At 37.5% G+C, this 19387-nt stretch overlaps 1 protein-coding gene and 1 long non-coding RNA gene across 10 annotated transcripts in view; both read left to right on the forward strand.

Moving 5' to 3' along the window:
- INPP4B (inositol polyphosphate-4-phosphatase type II B) overlaps positions 1–19387 on the forward strand; it is an 853196-nt gene that overhangs the window by 656845 nt on the left and 176964 nt on the right. For all 9 annotated transcript variants that reach the window (XM_086346584.1, XM_086346591.1, XM_086346583.1 and 6 more), the window contains 3 exons: positions 6331–6461; positions 6814–6918; positions 18751–18859. In XM_086346584.1, coding sequence (XP_086202710.1) covers positions 6331–6461; positions 6814–6918; positions 18751–18859 — 345 coding nt within the window. The remainder of the gene's footprint in view (positions 1–6330; positions 6462–6813; positions 6919–18750; positions 18860–19387) is intronic.
- Positions 697–4266, forward strand: LOC147355059 (uncharacterized). Its single transcript, XR_015144184.1, has 2 exons — positions 697–880; positions 928–4266. It is a non-coding gene; the product is annotated as an uncharacterized LOC147355059 (long non-coding RNA).

Raw genomic sequence — 19387 nt, forward strand, 5'->3', positions numbered from 1 at the left:
TCACAGTCCAACTCTCACATCCATACATGATCACAGGAAAAACCATAGCCTTGACTAGACGAACCTTTGTTGGCAAAGTAATGTCTCTGCTTTTGAATATGCTATCTAGGTTGGTCATAACTTTCCTTCCAAGGAGTAAGCATCTTTTAATTTCATGGCTGCAGTCACCATCTGCAGTGATTTTGGAGCCCAGAAAAATAAAGTCTGACACTGTTTCCACTGTTTCCCCATCTATTTCCCATGAAGTATTACATACATACATATATATATAATTTATATATATATATAATTTATATAAATATAAATAAATCATTAATTTATTATATATATAATATAATATATATATTAAATTATATATATAACATATAAATATAAATAAATCATTAATTTATTATATATATAATTTATATAATATATATATAATTTATATATGTATAAATTATATATATATAATTTATATAAATATAAATAAATCATTAATGGAGAAGCAGAATGTGCTGAATAGAGCCCAAGTAACAAGAACATTTCAAAAGATCCTGTGTTGCAAGCCCTTGGGTGCATGACCACGGAGGTTCAGCCTTGGGCCTGAAAGTATCTGTGGTGAGAAATAGTTTCAGCCTGTGGAAGCTTCAGCGAATCCGGATAAGCCTGTTTCAGCGCAGACCTTTAGGGTTTGAAATGTGCTGGTGCCTCCTGCATCGTCCCAATCTAATACTAGACCCTAGTTAAGAGACACAACTTCTGACGATGGGACACAGCTCTGGCCTGGAGCTGCCCATTATGCAGTAGGTACTGATGTGATCCCATTGTATGATACAGGAGTAAGGTATTGTGAGATGGGAGTGATACGTTTGGAATTTAGCTTAAGCAGATCTGGTAGGTATGAACATACTTCCGTTTGGAATTTAGCTTAAGCAGATCTGGTAGGTATGAACATACTTCGTAAAGAGCTGTCCCAGAGTCTCATGTCACTGACCTCATGTCAATACCTCTATTTCATGATGCCTCTCTCCCCTTCATACTTATAGCCCCCTGGAGATCTCATATGATTGACTCATGGAGGAGGAAAGAATTCAAACTCTTAAAGATGGGTCAGCCTGATATTTTAGGTAGATAATGAAGGTTAGTAATGACAAAATCCATCCTGTGGGTAGATCTGAAGAACAGTGTAATTGTTATTCATTTAGAGAAAGAGATGGCTTCAGGCATGGATATATATTGAGTATTAGCAAAGTGAATGATCTGGAAGAAATCAGACTAGAAGATTGGATTCAAGGAGTCTGGACATGGGTATATGGATTGGGCTTATAGGAGTTAGCACAAATACCTTTATGTCTGAGAGCCATGCTCATCAGAAAACAAATACTTCATAGAAGGCCCTTTACAACCAGATGGACATTATCACCTGCCCATGGATATTGGCCAGACTCTCAGACACCACAGAGTTTGTGAAATAGACTCATGAATAGAATGGCCTTGGTGATAGACACAGGGGTTATACTTGAACCTAAAGGCATGGCCTCCCTCTCCAAGACTGATGTAGCTACTGTTACTGCTAAATTAACATTGCATTAACATTGGCAATGGACTCAAATATTGTATCATTCTGTTGGGGAGACTGAGCAACTATTTGGTGGCAGGTCAATTAAGTTGGATCCCTCTGACCTTGGAGAAGACATCAGTTAATACTGGGATATGAAACGGAGTTTGAATTTATGTTTGCTTTTTCTACTCAAAATGCCACTGCTAGCTCCCACATCTAATGGCTCACAGAATGCCTGATCCAATGATATGCTGTCCCACATGACATTGCTCCAACCAAAGGATACTTGTTACATCAAATGAGCTGCAAACGAGTTTGTAATCACTGCACTCCATTCCGCTACCACTCCCAACCCCTAATCAAAAGCCATTGACCTGATAGAACAGTGGAATAATATTCACCTTGAAAGACTCAGCTAAGGTACCAGCTTGGGCAAAAAACCTCCAGGATGAAGTTTATATACTAAATCAACAGCTCATATCAGATGTCGGGCCTGTCATAGCCAGAATAACCACCCTTAGAAGAAAGGGTGGGCCCTTATATCCAATCACAGTGTCCTACTTGGAGATCTGTGCTTCCTTTCCCTATAACCTTAGACTTTGCCAGTTGGAATACTGATTCTTAGAGTAGGGGCAGAGGCAGGTCTGTCAGAGGACCCAGTAAGAGTCCCAGGTAACTGGGAGTTGTGATTGATTTTACATGTGATGTGACTACCATACATTTCTAACTAAATGGACCAGGAGAGATCGTAAAAGGTACTGTGCTCATCACCATGAGGACACAGGGCTACTGTTCACAATCTGAGCAAAGAAAAATATAACTAGAACTCAGAGGTGTTCCGTGTCCAAATGAATGGGAAACTGCCACAACTAAAATTCCATGAAAGAAAGAAAACTAAGAGCCTAATCTCTTGGGATTAAGGTCTAGATAACCTCACAAGGAAGCAACCCAGACCAGCTGAAGTGCCAGTAGAGTCTGAGGCAAATCTGGAATGAGTGGTAGAAAAGATTGGTGATCAACATCAGTTAAGGCCCCCAAATCAGCGCGAGTATCAACTATTGTGCTTGGGGCAGTACTTCTCTTTAAATCTTTGGGGAATTGCAACTGGCCATCACTTTGTTATAGTTGTTGTTTTTTAATTTAAATTTATTTATTTTAATTGGAGGCTAATTACTGGCCATCACTTTGAAGGGTTGTACTTGAACTTCCTTCTTGGGGAAGATGAAGGATGTTCTATATGGTATCTGGATTTCATAAAATGATGCAGATGTACCTGAATTATGCAAGAGGTTTGCCTGTCCTGGGCCCAGTTTATGTGCTTTTCTATGCCTGCTCACCCCCAACATGTCTTCAGCTTTTGACCACTTGCTCGATCAAGAGCCACAGCTAATGCCACCACTGTCTCCTTATCTCCTAATTCCATCAGCTTATCGGTCTCCCTTAAGGTGAAGACCAGCCATTGTCATGACCCCAGTGATGTCTGCCATGGAAACATCCAGAGTAAATCTGTATGGCTTTCCAGACCAGACCCAGGAAAGTTCTGTCTCCACTGAGATATTACTCCCCAGTGGCTGCCCAGAGGCAGTGGCTGCCCAGTGGCTGCCCACAGATTATACTACTGGAGGTATGAAAGAGTTAATGCCCCATGGAGGTCTTTACCAGTGAACTAAAGAAGATGGTAAGGAACTGGTATAAATGACTTTTCCTCCACCTAGAAAATCTTTCCAAAGAGGAGAAATTCCATTATGACTTCTCTGGAGTTGTTCCATGTGGTCAAATAGCCAGCTTTGTTTTCTTGTGAAGTTCTTCCCAGCTCATTAAACAGACCACCTTAAGTCTGCTTTTGCTTTTTCCTTTCATCCCTTCTCTTCTTTCCTCCCTCTGGCTGACCTGGAATTGTTTCATCTCAGGCCATGACTTCCAGAGAACCTAGGAGGAGATACAAAGCAAGGCTCTTAAACTCAAAAGTTTTTGCTTATCAATTCAGAATTAAACTGTGGTACAAACAACCCTAGCCTTCCTGATTGAAAAGCTGGCTGATTTTGGTGCACCCAATTATCTTCACTATTTTAATGTATTAATGTATTTTTTTTTTTTTTTTGGTAGTACTAGTGATAAAGAGCACACCTGCCAATTCAGGAGATGTAAGAGACACGGGTTCAGTCCCTGGGTCAGAAAGATCCCCTGAAGGAGGGCATGGAAACCCACTCAAGTATTCTTGCCTGGAGAATCCCATGGACAGAGGAGCCTGGTGGGCTACATACAGTCCATAGGGTCGCAAAGAGTCGGACACAACTAAAGTGACTTAGCAAGCGTGCGATGTAATTTTTTTCTTTTTTAAAAATCTTACAGTGACTTTCTTTCTCTGCCCCATTTTGTTTTATGCATTTTTCATTGCTCTGGTTCATTACACATTTATTCTATAGTTCTCCTACATTCGAACTTTTATTTTTTAATGCAGAGAAACCTTACGTTGGTTGGTTGTCCCTTTCAGGATGTATATCTATGGAATGTTTTCTTAGGAGAAACATGTAGTGAATGCCAGGTTTCATCTACGTATTCCTGTATATAAGTTTTGACATACTGGAGGAATATAATACATTTTAAACATCAGTTTATAGATTTCCTCCCTGCTTCCCTAAGTCACTCCCTATGGAACACTAAGATTTTCAGGCCACACTTTGTTAGATTTGTCTTAGGCAGGGAGGTATATTCCACCCCAGTATTCCACACCACAGTCAGGGACTTTACAATCATCCCTTCCCTTTCTCACCACTTCCCCTTATAATTGTTATTTCTGATAGAGATTCAGGGACAACATACATTGTAAACCCTTGGTGCATTTATTAGTATTAAACAGGAACACTAAGTTAATATTTCTATTATAACCATATATTGAAAATAAAGCTCAAAATCTTACCTAGTAAGCTGATGTACCGCATTTGCTATGTACCTCATATTTGACCTAATCAGCTGAGTTCTTCTAGACTTGGATTCTTCAGCTTCTTAAATTATGTGTTTGTTTCAGTTGTTGCTACTTTGTCCTGAATTTGAGCACCTGTCATCTGAGTCCACACAGAGAACTTGACTCTAATTCTTCTACCTTCCCTCCTAATCCCCCTTCTGTCGTGAACTTCCTTTAATTGTCCATTGATTAATTACTTCTGTGAATGTTGTGTGATGAAAGCTAATCTATGGAAAAGTTGAGACTGAGATTAATGTTCACAGAAATTATAAAGACCTCAGGTGGAAGATGCAGCAATATTATATTGCATTCCTGCTGAAACAAAGCAAAAGCAGCCACAAGCATTTGAAAGCAAGTCACATTTTTGCACACCGTCCATTATTCTTGCATTTAACAGGATGTTAAAGATTCTACATCTTCTGAATTTATTAGCTTGGTATTTAGCATGTTTCACAGCCAAAATAGCAAAGATGGTTCATTATTGCTGGTTAAATTAGCCTCATGAAAATGTTGTTGGTAAAAGGTTACAGAAATGAATGAGAAATCTAACCAAGCAGCATATTAAATCATTTATCATTATAATTTTAAAAGGCATTCTGATGATTTAAATTAACTTGGCTAAAGGGTAGAGAATTAGATAAAAGTTAATAATTAAAACCTAGATGACTTGATTAGGTCTTTTGATAAAGCTGGGGCAAAATATAGGCATATAGTATTTACTTAAATTGTCCTTGGCAGAAATTAAGACCAATAAAATCATACTTGATCATACTATTTATGGGCTTTAAAAGAATTACAGCTATATTATACATAGACTATCTGAATAGCTTCAGACATGGTTAGATAGCTAGTTCCAGATTATTTTATTTTGAATAGTCAAAGCCTAGAATTTAGTTATTTTTCTATTGAGGTTTAGTATGATTTAAAAAAAAAAAAAGCTGAATGGCCTCTCTATATGTTAAGGGTAGTAAGTCTTTGTCATCTTTGTGAAATTTTTTTCAATAAATTGAAAATGTTTTGTTTCTTGATATATAGAACCGTGGGCTTCCCTGGTGACTCAGTGGTAAAGAACCCACCTGCAACGTAGGAGACACGGGTTCAATCCCCAGGTCAGGAAGATCCCCTGGAGGAGGACATGACAACCCACTCCAGTATCAGTTCAGTTCAGTTCAGTCACTCAGTCGTGTCCAACTCTGCGACCTCATGAATTGCAGCACGCCAGGCCTCCCTGTCCATCACCAACTCCTGGAGTTTACCCAAACTCATGTCCATCGAGTCGGTGATGCCATCCAGCCATCTCATCCTCTGTTGTCCCCTTCTCCTCCTGCCCCTAATCCCTCCCAGCATCAGGGTCTTTTCCAATGAGCCAACTCTTCACATGAGGTGGCCAAAGTATTGGAGTTTCACCTTCAGCATCAGTTCTTCCAATGAACATCCAGGACTGATCTCCTTTGGGATGAACTGGTTGGATCTCCTTGCAATCCAAGGGACTCTCAAGAGTCTTCTCCAACACCACAGTTCAAAGCATCAATTCTTCTTGCCTGGAAAATCCAATGGACAGAGGAGCCTGGTGGGCTATGGTCCATAGGGTCACAAAGAGTCAGAAATGACTGAAGTGACTGAGCATACAGAACTTTTAATTTTTATGTGGGCTAAACGATTCAAATCTTCCTTTGTGTTAAAATGATTTTTTTCCTAATAAGCACAAAGTTTTCCTGAAAGGGATGGTCAGTCAATTAGTTTGGCAACCCTGATAAAGCATTTTGTATGTATGGATTTAAGATAAAAATCACTATTTTCTCTTCTTTTCCATACTTAACAGAAACCAGGAGCTAAAAGAACTTGGTGAGCTTTCTCCACACTGGGACAATCTACGAAAAAACGTCCTTACTCACTGTGATCAAATGGTGAATATGTACCAAGACATTCTGACAGAACTCAGCAAGGAAACAGGTGTGAAATCAACGACTTCACATATTCAAAGTTAAATGAATTTCATGTATGTTACGTGAAAGCAATCATAAGTATTATTATGAATGTAGAAAAGCCAAATTTTTTTATTTTCAAGTCTACCATCTTGGCATGAAAAGCAAAGAAGAAAAAATTACACTATTTTCCCTCATGGCATCATTCTAGGGGTAACAGAATTTTTAAAATTAAATTTCTGAGGGAAAAAAATCAGCTCATGCAGAAAATATTTTTCATCTGAACTTTTACATCAGATGAACTTTTCAACACCTGTTTGTGCACACACACACACATGCATGTACTTATTTACTAATGATGTTCGATTTTTTCCACCTAGGGTCCTCTTTCAAATCAAGCAGCAGCAAAGGAGAAAAAACATTAGAATTTGTTCCAATAAATCTACATTTGCAAAGAATGCACGTACACAGCCCTCACCTGAAAGGTAGGGATATAGTATTATTTTTCAAATGGACAAATCATGTTGGTGTGTACTTCTTTAAATGGCTTGACTATTGGAAGAATTTAAAATTCTGGCAGTTATACAAGGATGAAGATGAAGCAGTTGAAGCTGATAATGACCTTAAACACTGAAAGAAACCATTAGATTTTCATTGCTGTGTTTGTAAATACGGTGTCTGAACTGAGTTGCCAGTAACTATACAAAATAAGTAATAGCTTCCTTAGGTATTTTCAGCGATTCCTAATAGCTACCCATTGTGCTACTATTTGAATTAGAAAAAAAGGCAAAACAAGACTGGTTCATTTTGTATCTACCCTGAGAAACCAAAGTCCAAAAGTGGACTGACGGACTGCCTCTCTGACCTAGTGGTGACTATCAACAGGGTCACCCCCTTCTCTGGGGAAGTGGGTTTATCAGAAAGTGGTAGACTATTTTGATGTACTCACTTTTGAGATACATTTTCAAGAAAATACATATAAATTTTCATAACATACTTAAATAGCTCTAGAGTGAATGATAAGATGTTGCTGCTTATAATACTGTTTATAATATTATTAAATACACTGTTATATTACATACACTGTTTGTAATAGCCAGGACATGGAAGCAACCTAGATGTCCATCAGCAGATGAATGGATAAGAAAGCTGTGGTACATATACACAATGGAGTATTACTCAGCCATTAAAAAGAATACATTTGAATCAGTTCTGATGAGGTGGATGAAACTGGAGCCTATTATACAGAGTGAAGTAAGCCAGAAGGAAAAACACCAATACAGTATACTAACACATATATATGGAATTTAGAAAGATGATAACAATAACCCTGTGTACGAGACAGCAAAAGAGACACTGATGTATAGAACAGTCTTTTGGACTCTGTGGGAGAGGGAGAGGGTGGGATGATTTGGGAGAATGGCAATGAAATATGTATAATATCATATATGAAACGAGTCGCCAGTCTAGGTTCGATGCACGATACTGGATGCTTGGGACTGGTGCACTGGGATGACCCAGAAGGATGGTATGGGGAGGGAGGAGGGAGGAGGGTTTAGGATGGGGAATACATGTATACCTGTGGCAGATTCATTTTGATATATGGCAAAACCAATACAATATTGTAAAGTTAAATAAAATTAAATTAAATTAAAAAAAGATGTTGCTGCTACATAATTCCTTGCCATTTCTCAGTATAACATATATTTTAAGTTTTCTTCTCATTTCCCTTTTTCTTTAACTTACTGCTATATCATTTTTTTGTGAATATTTGGGGGAGCCATCTGCCACTATTTATCAGCAAAAAGACCATATTATGATGTTTGTCCAGCAGCTTGTTAATGATGCCATCCCCATCCATTACCTCTCAAAGCTCTCTCTGTGTGACTAATAAATTCTATGGTCATCCTACTCACCTTCCCAGATAGCCAAACATTCCTTTAGATTGTCAATCTTTCATGCTAAGTCTGTCAGCATATCCATACAAACATGCACATGGTCATTCACAGATGCAGCTAAAGAAGCATTCTAACACACAGTTTTGCAGCCATTGTCACAATAGAGGTTCATTCAGTTCAGTCGCTCAGTCATGTCTGACTTTTTGTGACCCCATGGACTGCGGCACACCAGGCTTCCCTGTCCATTACCAGCTCCCGGAGCTTCCTCAAACTCATGTCCATCGAGTCGGTGGTGCCATCTAACCATCTCATCCTCTGTCATCCCCTTCTCCTCCTGCCTTCAATCTTTCCCAGAATCAGGGTCTTTTCAAATGAGTCAGTTCTTCGCATCAGGTGGCCAAAGTATTGGAGTTTCACCTTCAGTCTCAGTCCTTCCAATAAAGATTCAGGACTGATTTCCTTTGAGATGGACTGGTTGGATCTCCTTGCAGTCCAAGAGGCTCCAACAAGAGTCTTCTCCAACACCACAGTTAAAAATAGAGAGGTTAGGCTTTTTTAAAAGTTAAAATAAAATCTGTCGGCTTTAAAATTACCTGAAGTTTTGTAATCAAAAAAATTTGTATAAGTTTGTGCATACTGATTGTCTGTGCACAACCAGCTAACATACAAGTTCAAATGTAATTAAAATCATTGTGACATATGATTGTATTATTGATGTGAGTAGAAGTTGTTCAGTCATGTCCAACTCTTTGCGACTCCCTGGACTATACAGTCCATGGGATTCTCCAGGCCAGGATACTGGAATGGGTAGCTGTTCCCTTCTCCAGGGGATCTTCCCAACCCAGGGATCGAACCCAGGTCTCCCTCATTGCAGGCAGATTCTTTACCAGCTGAGTCACCAGGGAAGCCCATTGTTGTATTATAAATATATTATAATTATATTGATTATTTATATTCAATTATAATTTCATTATCATATACCTTATCAAGTAACTGACATTATAACATGCATCCTGTTCACCAAAAGTTATGTCAAATGAAAGCACTGAATTAAAAGCAAGATGGATTGGCCCTAAGGCATTTGGATACTCTTCCTTGATTACTTGTGTCTATTAATAATTTGAACATAACAACTAATGGTTTTTAAAAATCATCAAAAACAAAGTCATAAAGAAGCTAGGACATTCAAAATCTATCTGGCAACCAACATAATTTTTTTTTCTAATAGCCAATATGAAGAGACTTTTATGATATAGTAGCAAGTTTATATATTTTGGAGTAAAACAGAATTTCAGCTTTACCACTCTATGTTTGACCTTAAGCCTGTTATTTAATCTTTCTAAGCAGTGTTGTTCCTGTCCTGATTAAGTGAGCTAGAACATGTAAAACATATAGAATCAACAATAATAGTTTTTGTGATACATGCGATAGTTGCCATCACTGGAACAAAGCAGATTGTAGTTTTTTCATGACGGTTAAAATTGGAGGAAAGTGATCAGTTTAGAGCCTATTAAGCCACCTCATCGGAGAAGGCAATGGCACCCCACTCCAGTACTCTTGCCGGGAAAATCCCATGGATGGAGGAGCCTGGTGGGCTACAGTCCTTGGGGTCGCAGGGACTTAGCAGCAGCAGCAGCAGCAGCAAGCCACCTCATGGGAAGAGTTGACTCATTGGAAAAGACCCTGATGCTGGGAGGGATTGGGGGCAGGAGGAGAAGGGGACAACAGAGGATGAGATGGCTGGATGGCATCACCAACTCGATGCACATGAGTTTGGGTAAACTCCGGGAGTTGATAATGGACAGGGAGGCCTGGCATACTTCGGTTTATGGGGTCACAAAGAGTCGGACACTACTGAGCGACTGAACTGAAGACACACTGAAATCTTCAACTAAAAAAGTAGCCAGATTTAGATAAATGATGATTTAGAGAGGCATTTTGGAAAAATCATCACTTGCAAATTCCATGACAGATGGAATAAAAAGAAGAGAGAAAATGATAACTTGAGTTACAGCTATGGATGGACAGCAGTATCATTAAACCAGATAGTCTGCTGGAGACAAATTGATATGAATTTATACTTAAATATCTGTTCAAATATTTGGTGATGATCCTTAAAATACTAAGGAGGAAAACAAAGAGAAATTATTAGCTAAGCAGCCTTTTACATTCCACTTACTTCTTAAAAACAAAAGAACCATTTACATCATGCTGTTTTTTCCCAGGTTAATATCTGAAGATAGACTAGAGTGAACTGGTATGATACAAGGCATTTAATTATTTAATCATTGTTTCTGCAGTGTAAAAGGAACTGGCAACTAACAAAAAGACATTTGAAAAAGCAAACTAAATTTCTTCTGATTAGTTTAGTGAGATATGTATCAGCTGTCCTAACAAGTACCACCAAGCGGGAGTCATAAACAACAGAAATGTAACGACTCACAGTCTGGAGGCTGGGAGTTCAAAATCAAGGTGTTAGCAGAGCCGTGATTCCTCTGAAACTTAATCTTGGCTTAATCTTTAGCTTTCTTTAGTTTTCTTTTTGATATATCACCTGATCCTCAGTCTTTGCCTGTCGTTCCCCTTTATGTCCTTTATATCATCTTCTGTGTCTGCTTCAATGTCCAAATGTCCCCTTTAAAGGACATACTGGATTAGGTCCTGTTGGATTAGGACCTGCTCTAATGACCTTATTTCAACTTGATTGCATCTGTGAAAACCTTGTTTCCAATTAAGGTCATATTCTAAAATACCTTTTTGAGAGGAGGGTGGGCACAATTCAACCCATAATAAGATATATAAAAGAATCTCTTAATTTATGATGACAAATACCAAACAAAGAGTAAAGCTAGATTTTGAAGTTATAGAACTAGGGTGTGCGTGCTCAGTCACTAACTCATGTCCAACTCTTTGGGACCCTATGGAGTGTAGCTAACCAGGCTCCTCTGCCCATGGAATTTTCCAGGCAGGAATACTGGAGTGGATTACCATTTCCTCCTTCAGGGGATCTTCTTGATGCAGGGATTGGACTCAAGTCTCCTGTGTCTCTTGCATCGGCAGGCGAGAGAACTAGGGTACAATTCATCAATTAGAGAGTTTTTCACATGTTTTCAGAAAGACTGATTTCTCCCTTTGAACACCTGAGGAAAAAATGTGCAAAAGGACTAGAGATGTAACACCCAAAAATTAATTTGAAAGTAGTGAATTCTGTTACATATAAATTTTCCCCCAAGGCTACTCACATATCATATATATGTGTGTGTGTGTGTGTATATATGTATATATATATATGTGTGTGTGTGTGACATGCATGCCCTACATATAACATTAAATATAAAATTTGTATGTGTTAAAATATTTATGTTTTTGTAATTTTAAACATTATTTTGAATTGAAATTCAGTTATAGTGGGTGCTTTATAGACTAGGTCACCAACTTATATTATCATAGAAATTAAAAACTTGACTGACTTCTGGGGGCTCTACCCCTTACTTTTCCTAGTTTAACCAAATCATAACCTTTCTGAGCTTTGATTGTCTTTATTTGCAAAGTATAATGTTTAAAAGTTATAAATGGTAGTCAATCAAATTTTCTATTTATGTAGCATGTTTTTAATAGCAGATTAAATGAATCATAGTTAAATACATTTAAGATCTATAGTTACTGATTTGAATGTTTAGCTGAATTACAGAGAACATTTTGCAAGGTAATGATGCAAGTAAGATTAGCCAAGCCTTGGTATTTCACTGGGGAATTATTTGGATATAGTCTATATCTATTCTCATTCTTACCATTAGTAAATTGCATCTCTCCAGATTTGATTAATCTATCTACTATTTTTGGAGAGGTAGTTTTGCAAACAGTAGCAGGCAGATTCACCAAAGACAAGGCTAATGTCTAGCTCCTGAAACAAGTAACTGAGCAGAACTAATGTTGCCATGTCTCATACTGACAAATGAAATAACCTTCATTTAACTTCAGGTGGCCCCAAACCCATTAAGTTAATTTTTCATCCTTATCCATTGCTTAGATACAGCAAATAGAATAGCCACCACTCTAGGGATCTTAGCAGCTTTGACTACAATAACACAAATCCCTGAAATGAAGAAGACTGTTTCCCTCTCCAGTATATTTTCCTTTCATAGAAAAATAGTTGTGAATGTTATACATTATGGATTCTTGTGATATTCTATGTTTAAGTTATTTTATATGTTATACATACGTAATAGTATATAGTAGGTAGGAAAGAAACGGAGAAAGGAAGAAAAGAAAGAAAGGAGGGAAGAAATGAAGGAAAAAGAGAAAGAAAGGAAAAAAGAAAGAAACCACTATATTATACTGTAAAGCTGCAGTTGGAATCAGGTGCAATATCGGCCTGGATTTACTGTTTAATATGAATGAGTCAGTTGACTTTTCTGCCCCTTACTCTTCTAATCTCTATGCAGGAGGAGCTATTAAGAGCTCCCTGATTTCTGTATCTCAAGAGCCTGGGTATATCACCTTATCAATGAAGCACAATTATCTTGTAGATGTATTTAATGGTAATGCCAACATGCTCGGACTATTTTGGAACAGATTTCCCTTAAAATTCCCTATTGTCCTGTGATTCATATCCAATTCATTTTGTGGGCCATTTTAAAGTCAAGGTTTATGTTTAAATTGTTCCTTGAAATGAGATCAGCAGGTCTATTTTTTATATCAGCACTATTTTTATAGTTGTAGGAATTTGAAAGAGATCTTCTGGGAAAAAATAGACTTATTAGCTCATTTTATTAATAAGTGGCTTTTAAAAGGCTATAAGGCAGCCCTATTATTAGATTTCAAACAACCTAGTATCTTTAGCTTCAGGAGACTCAACAACTTGAACTCCACTATCCTCATATGGTGCATGAGATGCATTTTCCTAAAGCCAAGGAATTTTTGAAATATAAAATATCAAAGAAAATATGCATATTATTTTTTTAAAAAGAGAATAAGATGTTATAACATTTATATAAAATAACTTTCCTATAAAAGTTTAACTTTTTTCCTATATAATAGAAACTTTTTTCCTATAAAATGCTTAACTTTCCTATAAAATAAAATGCCCATCTATATTTTTATAATTGTCTCAGTACCAAAAATCTGAAAGTGAAGGGTTATTCATATCACAAAAGATAATATAAGGAGGATAAAATGAGGAACATCTTAAATGAGGCAAATATCACTGATCAGATTATTTTAGAATTTTTATGTTTTGATTGATTCTTTTTTTGTATATGTGATTTCTCCTAGAGAAAAACAATCTGCTGCAACTAATTCTAACTAAATTTAAAAGAATAAAACTGCTCCTAGGATATATTTAAAATATGCTGTTGAATAGAATGAGTAACTGACTTCAGTGAGCATTTTAGAATATATAACATTTTTCAATTTTATTTTTAAATTAAATTTTATTGGAGTACAGTTGCTTTACAATGTTGTGTTAGCTTCTATGATGAAGTGAATATATGTTACCTCCTCTTCTTTGGATTTCCTTCCTGTTTAGGTTATCACAGAGCAATGAGTAGAGTTCCCTGAGCTATACAGTAGGTTCTTATTAGTCATCTATACTACAGTATCTATACATACTATCAATATTGTATATAAATCAATTCCAATCTCAAAATTCATCCCACCCTCCCCTTTCCCCTGTGTCTATACATTTGTTCTCTACATCTGTGTCTCTATTTCTGGTTTGCTAATAAGATCATCTATACCACTTTTCTCAATTCCACATATTATGCATTAATATGCAATATTTGTTTTTCTCTTTCTGACTTAACTTCACTCTGTATGACACTCTCTAGGGCCATCCGTGTCACTTCAAATGACCCAATTTTGTTCCTCTTATGGCTGCGTAATATTTCTTTGTATGTATGTACCAGATTTTCTTTATCCATTCCTCTGTTGAGGTTCCTTCCCTCTCACAGCTGTTGTGAGCAGTGCTGCAGTGAACACTGGGGTGCATGTGTCTTTGGAAATTATGGTTTTCTCTGGGTATATGCCCAGGAGTGGAATTGCTGGATCACAGAGTAGTTCTATTTTTAATTTTTAAAGGACTCTCCCTACTGTTCTCCGTAGTGGCTGTATCAGTTTATCACTAATATGTTTTGTAATAATTTATCTTTATAAAATATGAATACGTAAAACACATGTTTTCTAAAAGTTTTTTTTTTTTTTAAGCTAGAACAAGTTAAGCTTAATAGCTGGCTGACACTTGGAGATGTTCATAAGACAAGTTAGAAACGGGATAATTTAGTGTGCAAGAAGTCAGATCTAGCCAGAGATGGAGATTTTATAGGCTTCTGTAAAAATATAGTGTTAAAACCCTAAAAGAGATGAGTTCATAAATAGAAAATAGAATAGAAAAGAGTAAAAGTCAGAATTTTGGATATGAAAGAGCTTGTTCATATCTTTGGAGGTTAACTATAGATGAATTTTAAAGAATGCTAGTTTTTTCATTTAGATTTAAAGTTAAATAATTGGCTCTTTTTGGACTGGAGAGTATTTGAGTCACTTGGTTCTCTTCCTTTATCTACTGTTGCCAAGTCTCTTAGTTCCTACACAGGTGACTAGGATTCCCAAGATTTCAGTGAGATGGATGAATGAAGAGAAAGTTTCTGTTCCTAGAAAGTAGCTTCAGAGGATGCCTGAAACTATGGATAAATTGAAGAGACAGATTCTCCATGAAGCTAATAAAGCTTAGGTTCAAGCCTTTTCATGTGCATGGGCTTCTTTAAAAGACCCTAAAAGGGGCCTTAGCAACGTGTTTGCAGTCACACATAGTTTTGCAAATTTTGCAAAAGTAAGTCAGTTTTGTTGTTGTTGTTGCTCAGTTGTGTCTGACCCACGGACTGCAGCACACCAGACTTCCCTGTCCTTCACAGAGCTTGCTCAGATTCATGTCCATTGAGTCAGTGATGCCATCCAACCACCTCGTCCCCTGTCGTCCCCTCTCCTGCCTTCAAATCTTTCCTAGCATCAGGGTCTTTTCTAATGGGGCAGCTGTTCGTGTCCGGTGGCCAAAGGACTGGAGCTTCAGCTTCAGCATCAGTCCTTCCAATGAACGCCCAGGACTGATCTCCTTTTAGGATGGACTGGTTGGATCTCCTTGCAGTCCATGGGACTCTCAAGAGTCTTCTCCAGCACCACAGTTCAGAAGAATTAATTATTTGGTGCTTAGCCTTCTTTATGGTCCAACACTCAGATCTGTACATGACTACTGGAGACACCATAACTTTTACTAGACAGAGCTTTTAATTTTACTTTCCTGGTGGCTCAGATGGTAAAGTGTCTGCCTACAATGTGGGAGACCCAGGTTCAATCCCTGGATCGGGAAGATCTGGAGAAGGAAATGGCAACCCACTCCAGTATTCTTGCCTGGAAAATCCCATGGGTGGAGGAGCCTGGTAGGCTACAGTCCATGGGGTAGCAAAGAGTCGGACACAACTAAGTGACTTCACTTTCACTTTATGAGACAGACCTTTGTCAGCAAAGTAATGTCTCTGATTTTTAATATGCTGTCTAGGCTTGTCATAACTTTTCTTCCAAGGAAAAAGTGCCTTTTAATTTCATGGCTGCAGTCACAATCTGCAGTGATTTTGGAACTCAAGAAAATATAGTCTGTCACTGTTTCCATTGTTTCATCATCTATTTGCCATGAAGTGATGGGACCAGATGCCATGATTTAATTTTTTTGAATGTTGAGTTTTAAGTCAGCTTTTTCACTCTCTTTCACCTTCATCAAGAGGCTCTTTAGTTCCTCTTCACTTTCTGCCATAAGGTTGGTATCATCTGCGTATCTGAGGTTACTTATATTTCTCCCTGTAATCTTGATTCCAGCTTGTGTTTCATCCAGCCCAGTATTTTGCATAATGTACTCTGCATATAAGTTAAATAACCTGGGTGACAATATAATATACAGCCTTGACATACTCCTTTCCCAATTTGGAACCAGTCTGTTGTTCCATGTCTGGTTCTGACTGTTGCTTGGTTTTGCAGGAGGCAGTTAAGGTGGTCTGGTACTCCCATCTCTTTAAGAATTTTCTACAGGTTAATCTCCATCAATTAAAACTTCTCTCTTAAAACAAAACAAAAACTGCTCTCTTCTCTCAGATATCGACTTTCCTCATCCTTCCTCTTCTTGTTGGGTGGTGTTAGAGAGGCCACAAGTTTTCTTGGATCTAATAAAAATCATAGACGTCTCTTTTGGAAAATTGAGTTTGGAATGTGTTTAATTTGTGCTTGATTGGACATGTAGAGTTTTTAGCCATTTTGGTATATTGTTGCTATTGCTGATCACCTAGGTTTTGGCAGAAATTTAGTGTAATTCTTCGCAACATCATGCCCCCCACCCCCCGCCACCCACAGGTAGTTTAAATTAATGCACAAACTGATCTGATTCAGAAGACTGAGACTCACTATTACTTTCCTTTTCAAACTAAAATTTTTATTTTTTTTTAGAGGAATAGCAAAAGTTAAAATATCAGCCTTCTATGCTTAATTGATAGGATTTCTTTCTATAGGGAAAATAATCATAGATAGTACTTATTGAATGCTAACTTCTTGTAACTACTTCCCACTCCATTTTCTAGCAGAAGAACCATGGTTAGAGAGATTGTATACTTTTCCCGGTGTTGCACAACTTATACCTTGCAGAGCTGTTATATGGAGCCACGGACTGAGAGTCCAGTCAGTAACTTAAACTGCTCACTCTCCATTCCTGGGTTAGAAGTCAGAAATCCCTGAGTATAAGGTCCTTAAGACTTTAGAGGAAGCAAACAACTACTCAAGGTCCTCAAGTTTCTCATCAGATAAGTGAAAGTGGACTGGAATTTAGTGTTGGCGGCTTCAAGTGATCCCATAATCGCTTGAGAAAACTGTGATCCCCACTTCCATGAAGGAGAACGGAGTCACTAAGACAATTAATGTCTGTTCGTGGACACCTTAGAACCCTTTTCTTAGATCTTAGGTTAAAATCCTCTGGACTAAGAAATCTTAAATTTCACACAAAGCTAATATGTTGCTAGTTTAAGAAAAGATGGCTTCCTACGTGTGGTGCTCATGGTGAGGAGCTCACCTGCCAATGTAGGAGACGTAAGAGATGTGGGTTTGATCCCTGGAGGAGGGCATGGCAACCCACTCCAGTATTCTTGCCTGGAGTATCCCATGGACAGAGGAGCTTGGTGGGCTGCAGTACATAGAGTCTCACAGAGTTGGACACGACTGAAGTGACTTAGTAGGACTTTTAGTTGATCAGTGACTTTTTAAAAGAAGACAAGCTCAGAACTCCAGCAGTCCATTAAATGACTGTTCAGTATCTGCCTTAATGGCTGTTTAGGTTGGGTTGTACTTCTGGGGATTTTTTGTGACCTTGAGTTCTCTGAATGCAGCTGAAGTGTTTTCACTTGAGGATCTATTTTATTTAAAAAAATTACTGTTTCAGGTGTATTTGGCCTGAACCACTATGAAAAAGTCATGGTATTTACCCGAAGCTAATAAAATAATTTATGTTTTCCTTGTAAATGAGATTGGAAAAACAACCAAGGTGTCAATATCAAAATCAATTTGAAAAGGATCTACTATGAAATTAGATTTCTCAAATAAAATGTGGTTTAACAAGAGGGCATTCACTTCGTCTTTCTTCTTATAGGGATCCTTTTCATTAGAATGTAAGATGATGGCATGTTTTGAAGTGGTAAACTTAATATGTATCAAACTTGATGGCTTTCGAGATCAAAGGATTGAGTTTCAATTTAAATGTATGGGTTTTTTATTATTTTTTTAAAAAAGTATCTCACTGGAAAATAGATCAAGACAATTTGTGTATTCTTTCTATGCCACCTAAGGAAATTGCAAAATTCAATTGCACGCATTCAAAATTGTGTGATGTAGTGTGTACATAGGCAAAAAACTGTGGTGTATAGATTTTTGTGAAGGCACTAGTACTGTTTTGTCCTTGAGTCAAAGTACCGTAATATTTTGGTTCTTTTCTCTGCAACTTTTGGTTGAAAGATTGTTCATTATTGTTGAATTTCAATATGATTGCAAATTAAATGATGCAAAACACAATGAAGTAAAATACACAAAAGACCAATTAATGTGTTATCTCAGTAAGTATATAGAAGAATGAGAGAACATACTGTTCTACACAGTAGTATATAATTAAGATGTAGTCATAAATCAAGCAGATATTATAACTTGTTTAGGTGCACAGGTGGCTTTTAGAAAGATTGATTAGCTCGTCTTGCCCCCTTGAGATGTGAGTTCATTGTTATTCCTGCAAAATTAAACAGAATAATTCCTCACACTTCCCACAGTGTGAATGCTTCAATGCAAACAGCATGCTGGAGATAAATGTTTGCAAAGTGTTCATCTCCTTGTCCATTCTTGTTACAGATGCTCTCTACGACGTCATCACCGTGGGAGCCCCAGCTGCCCATTTTCAGGGGTTTAAGAATGGTGGTCTTCGGAAACTCCTGCATAGATTTGAAGCGGAAAGAAGAAAGTAAGTGACAACAGAATGCATTCATGTTATCTTCCCTCTAGGGAAGGGTTTTTGTATACCAAGTTAGGATAAATAAGCTTGATCCATCACAATGAATAGTTCTTGACATCTCCAACCATGCCATTCAGGAACTTAGAGTTGTTGAATTTCAAAAACAAAAAACTTGAACAGAAATTAGAATAAATGAAATGGGTGAGATGACTAAGCATATTACTTAATAGAGTAGAACTGTGCTAGCAGAAAATTTTTCTGGAAGCCATCCTACTAATAAATAGTATTCTAGTATCAATTATTGTAGCTCAATGGAATGATGTTCAGACATATTTAGCTGAAAGCAAAGTCTAATTTTCTGTGAAGGCAAAGACACTTAATGGAGAGCATGAGTCCTAATTTATGACTCTAACCCTACTAGTGATTTCCACTGGGGCCTGAGGCAAGGCATTTGACTGCCCTATTATTTAATTATTCCATTAAAAAAAGAGCCATCCATACAGAACTCTATTACTTAAGTGATGAAGTTAAAAGAGA

This window comes from Bos grunniens, chromosome 17, assembly GCF_055505025.1.
Source record: "Bos grunniens cultivar Pamir isolate PY7600 chromosome 17, Bosgru_T2T1.0, whole genome shotgun sequence".
NCBI lineage: Eukaryota > Metazoa > Chordata > Mammalia > Artiodactyla > Bovidae > Bos > Bos grunniens.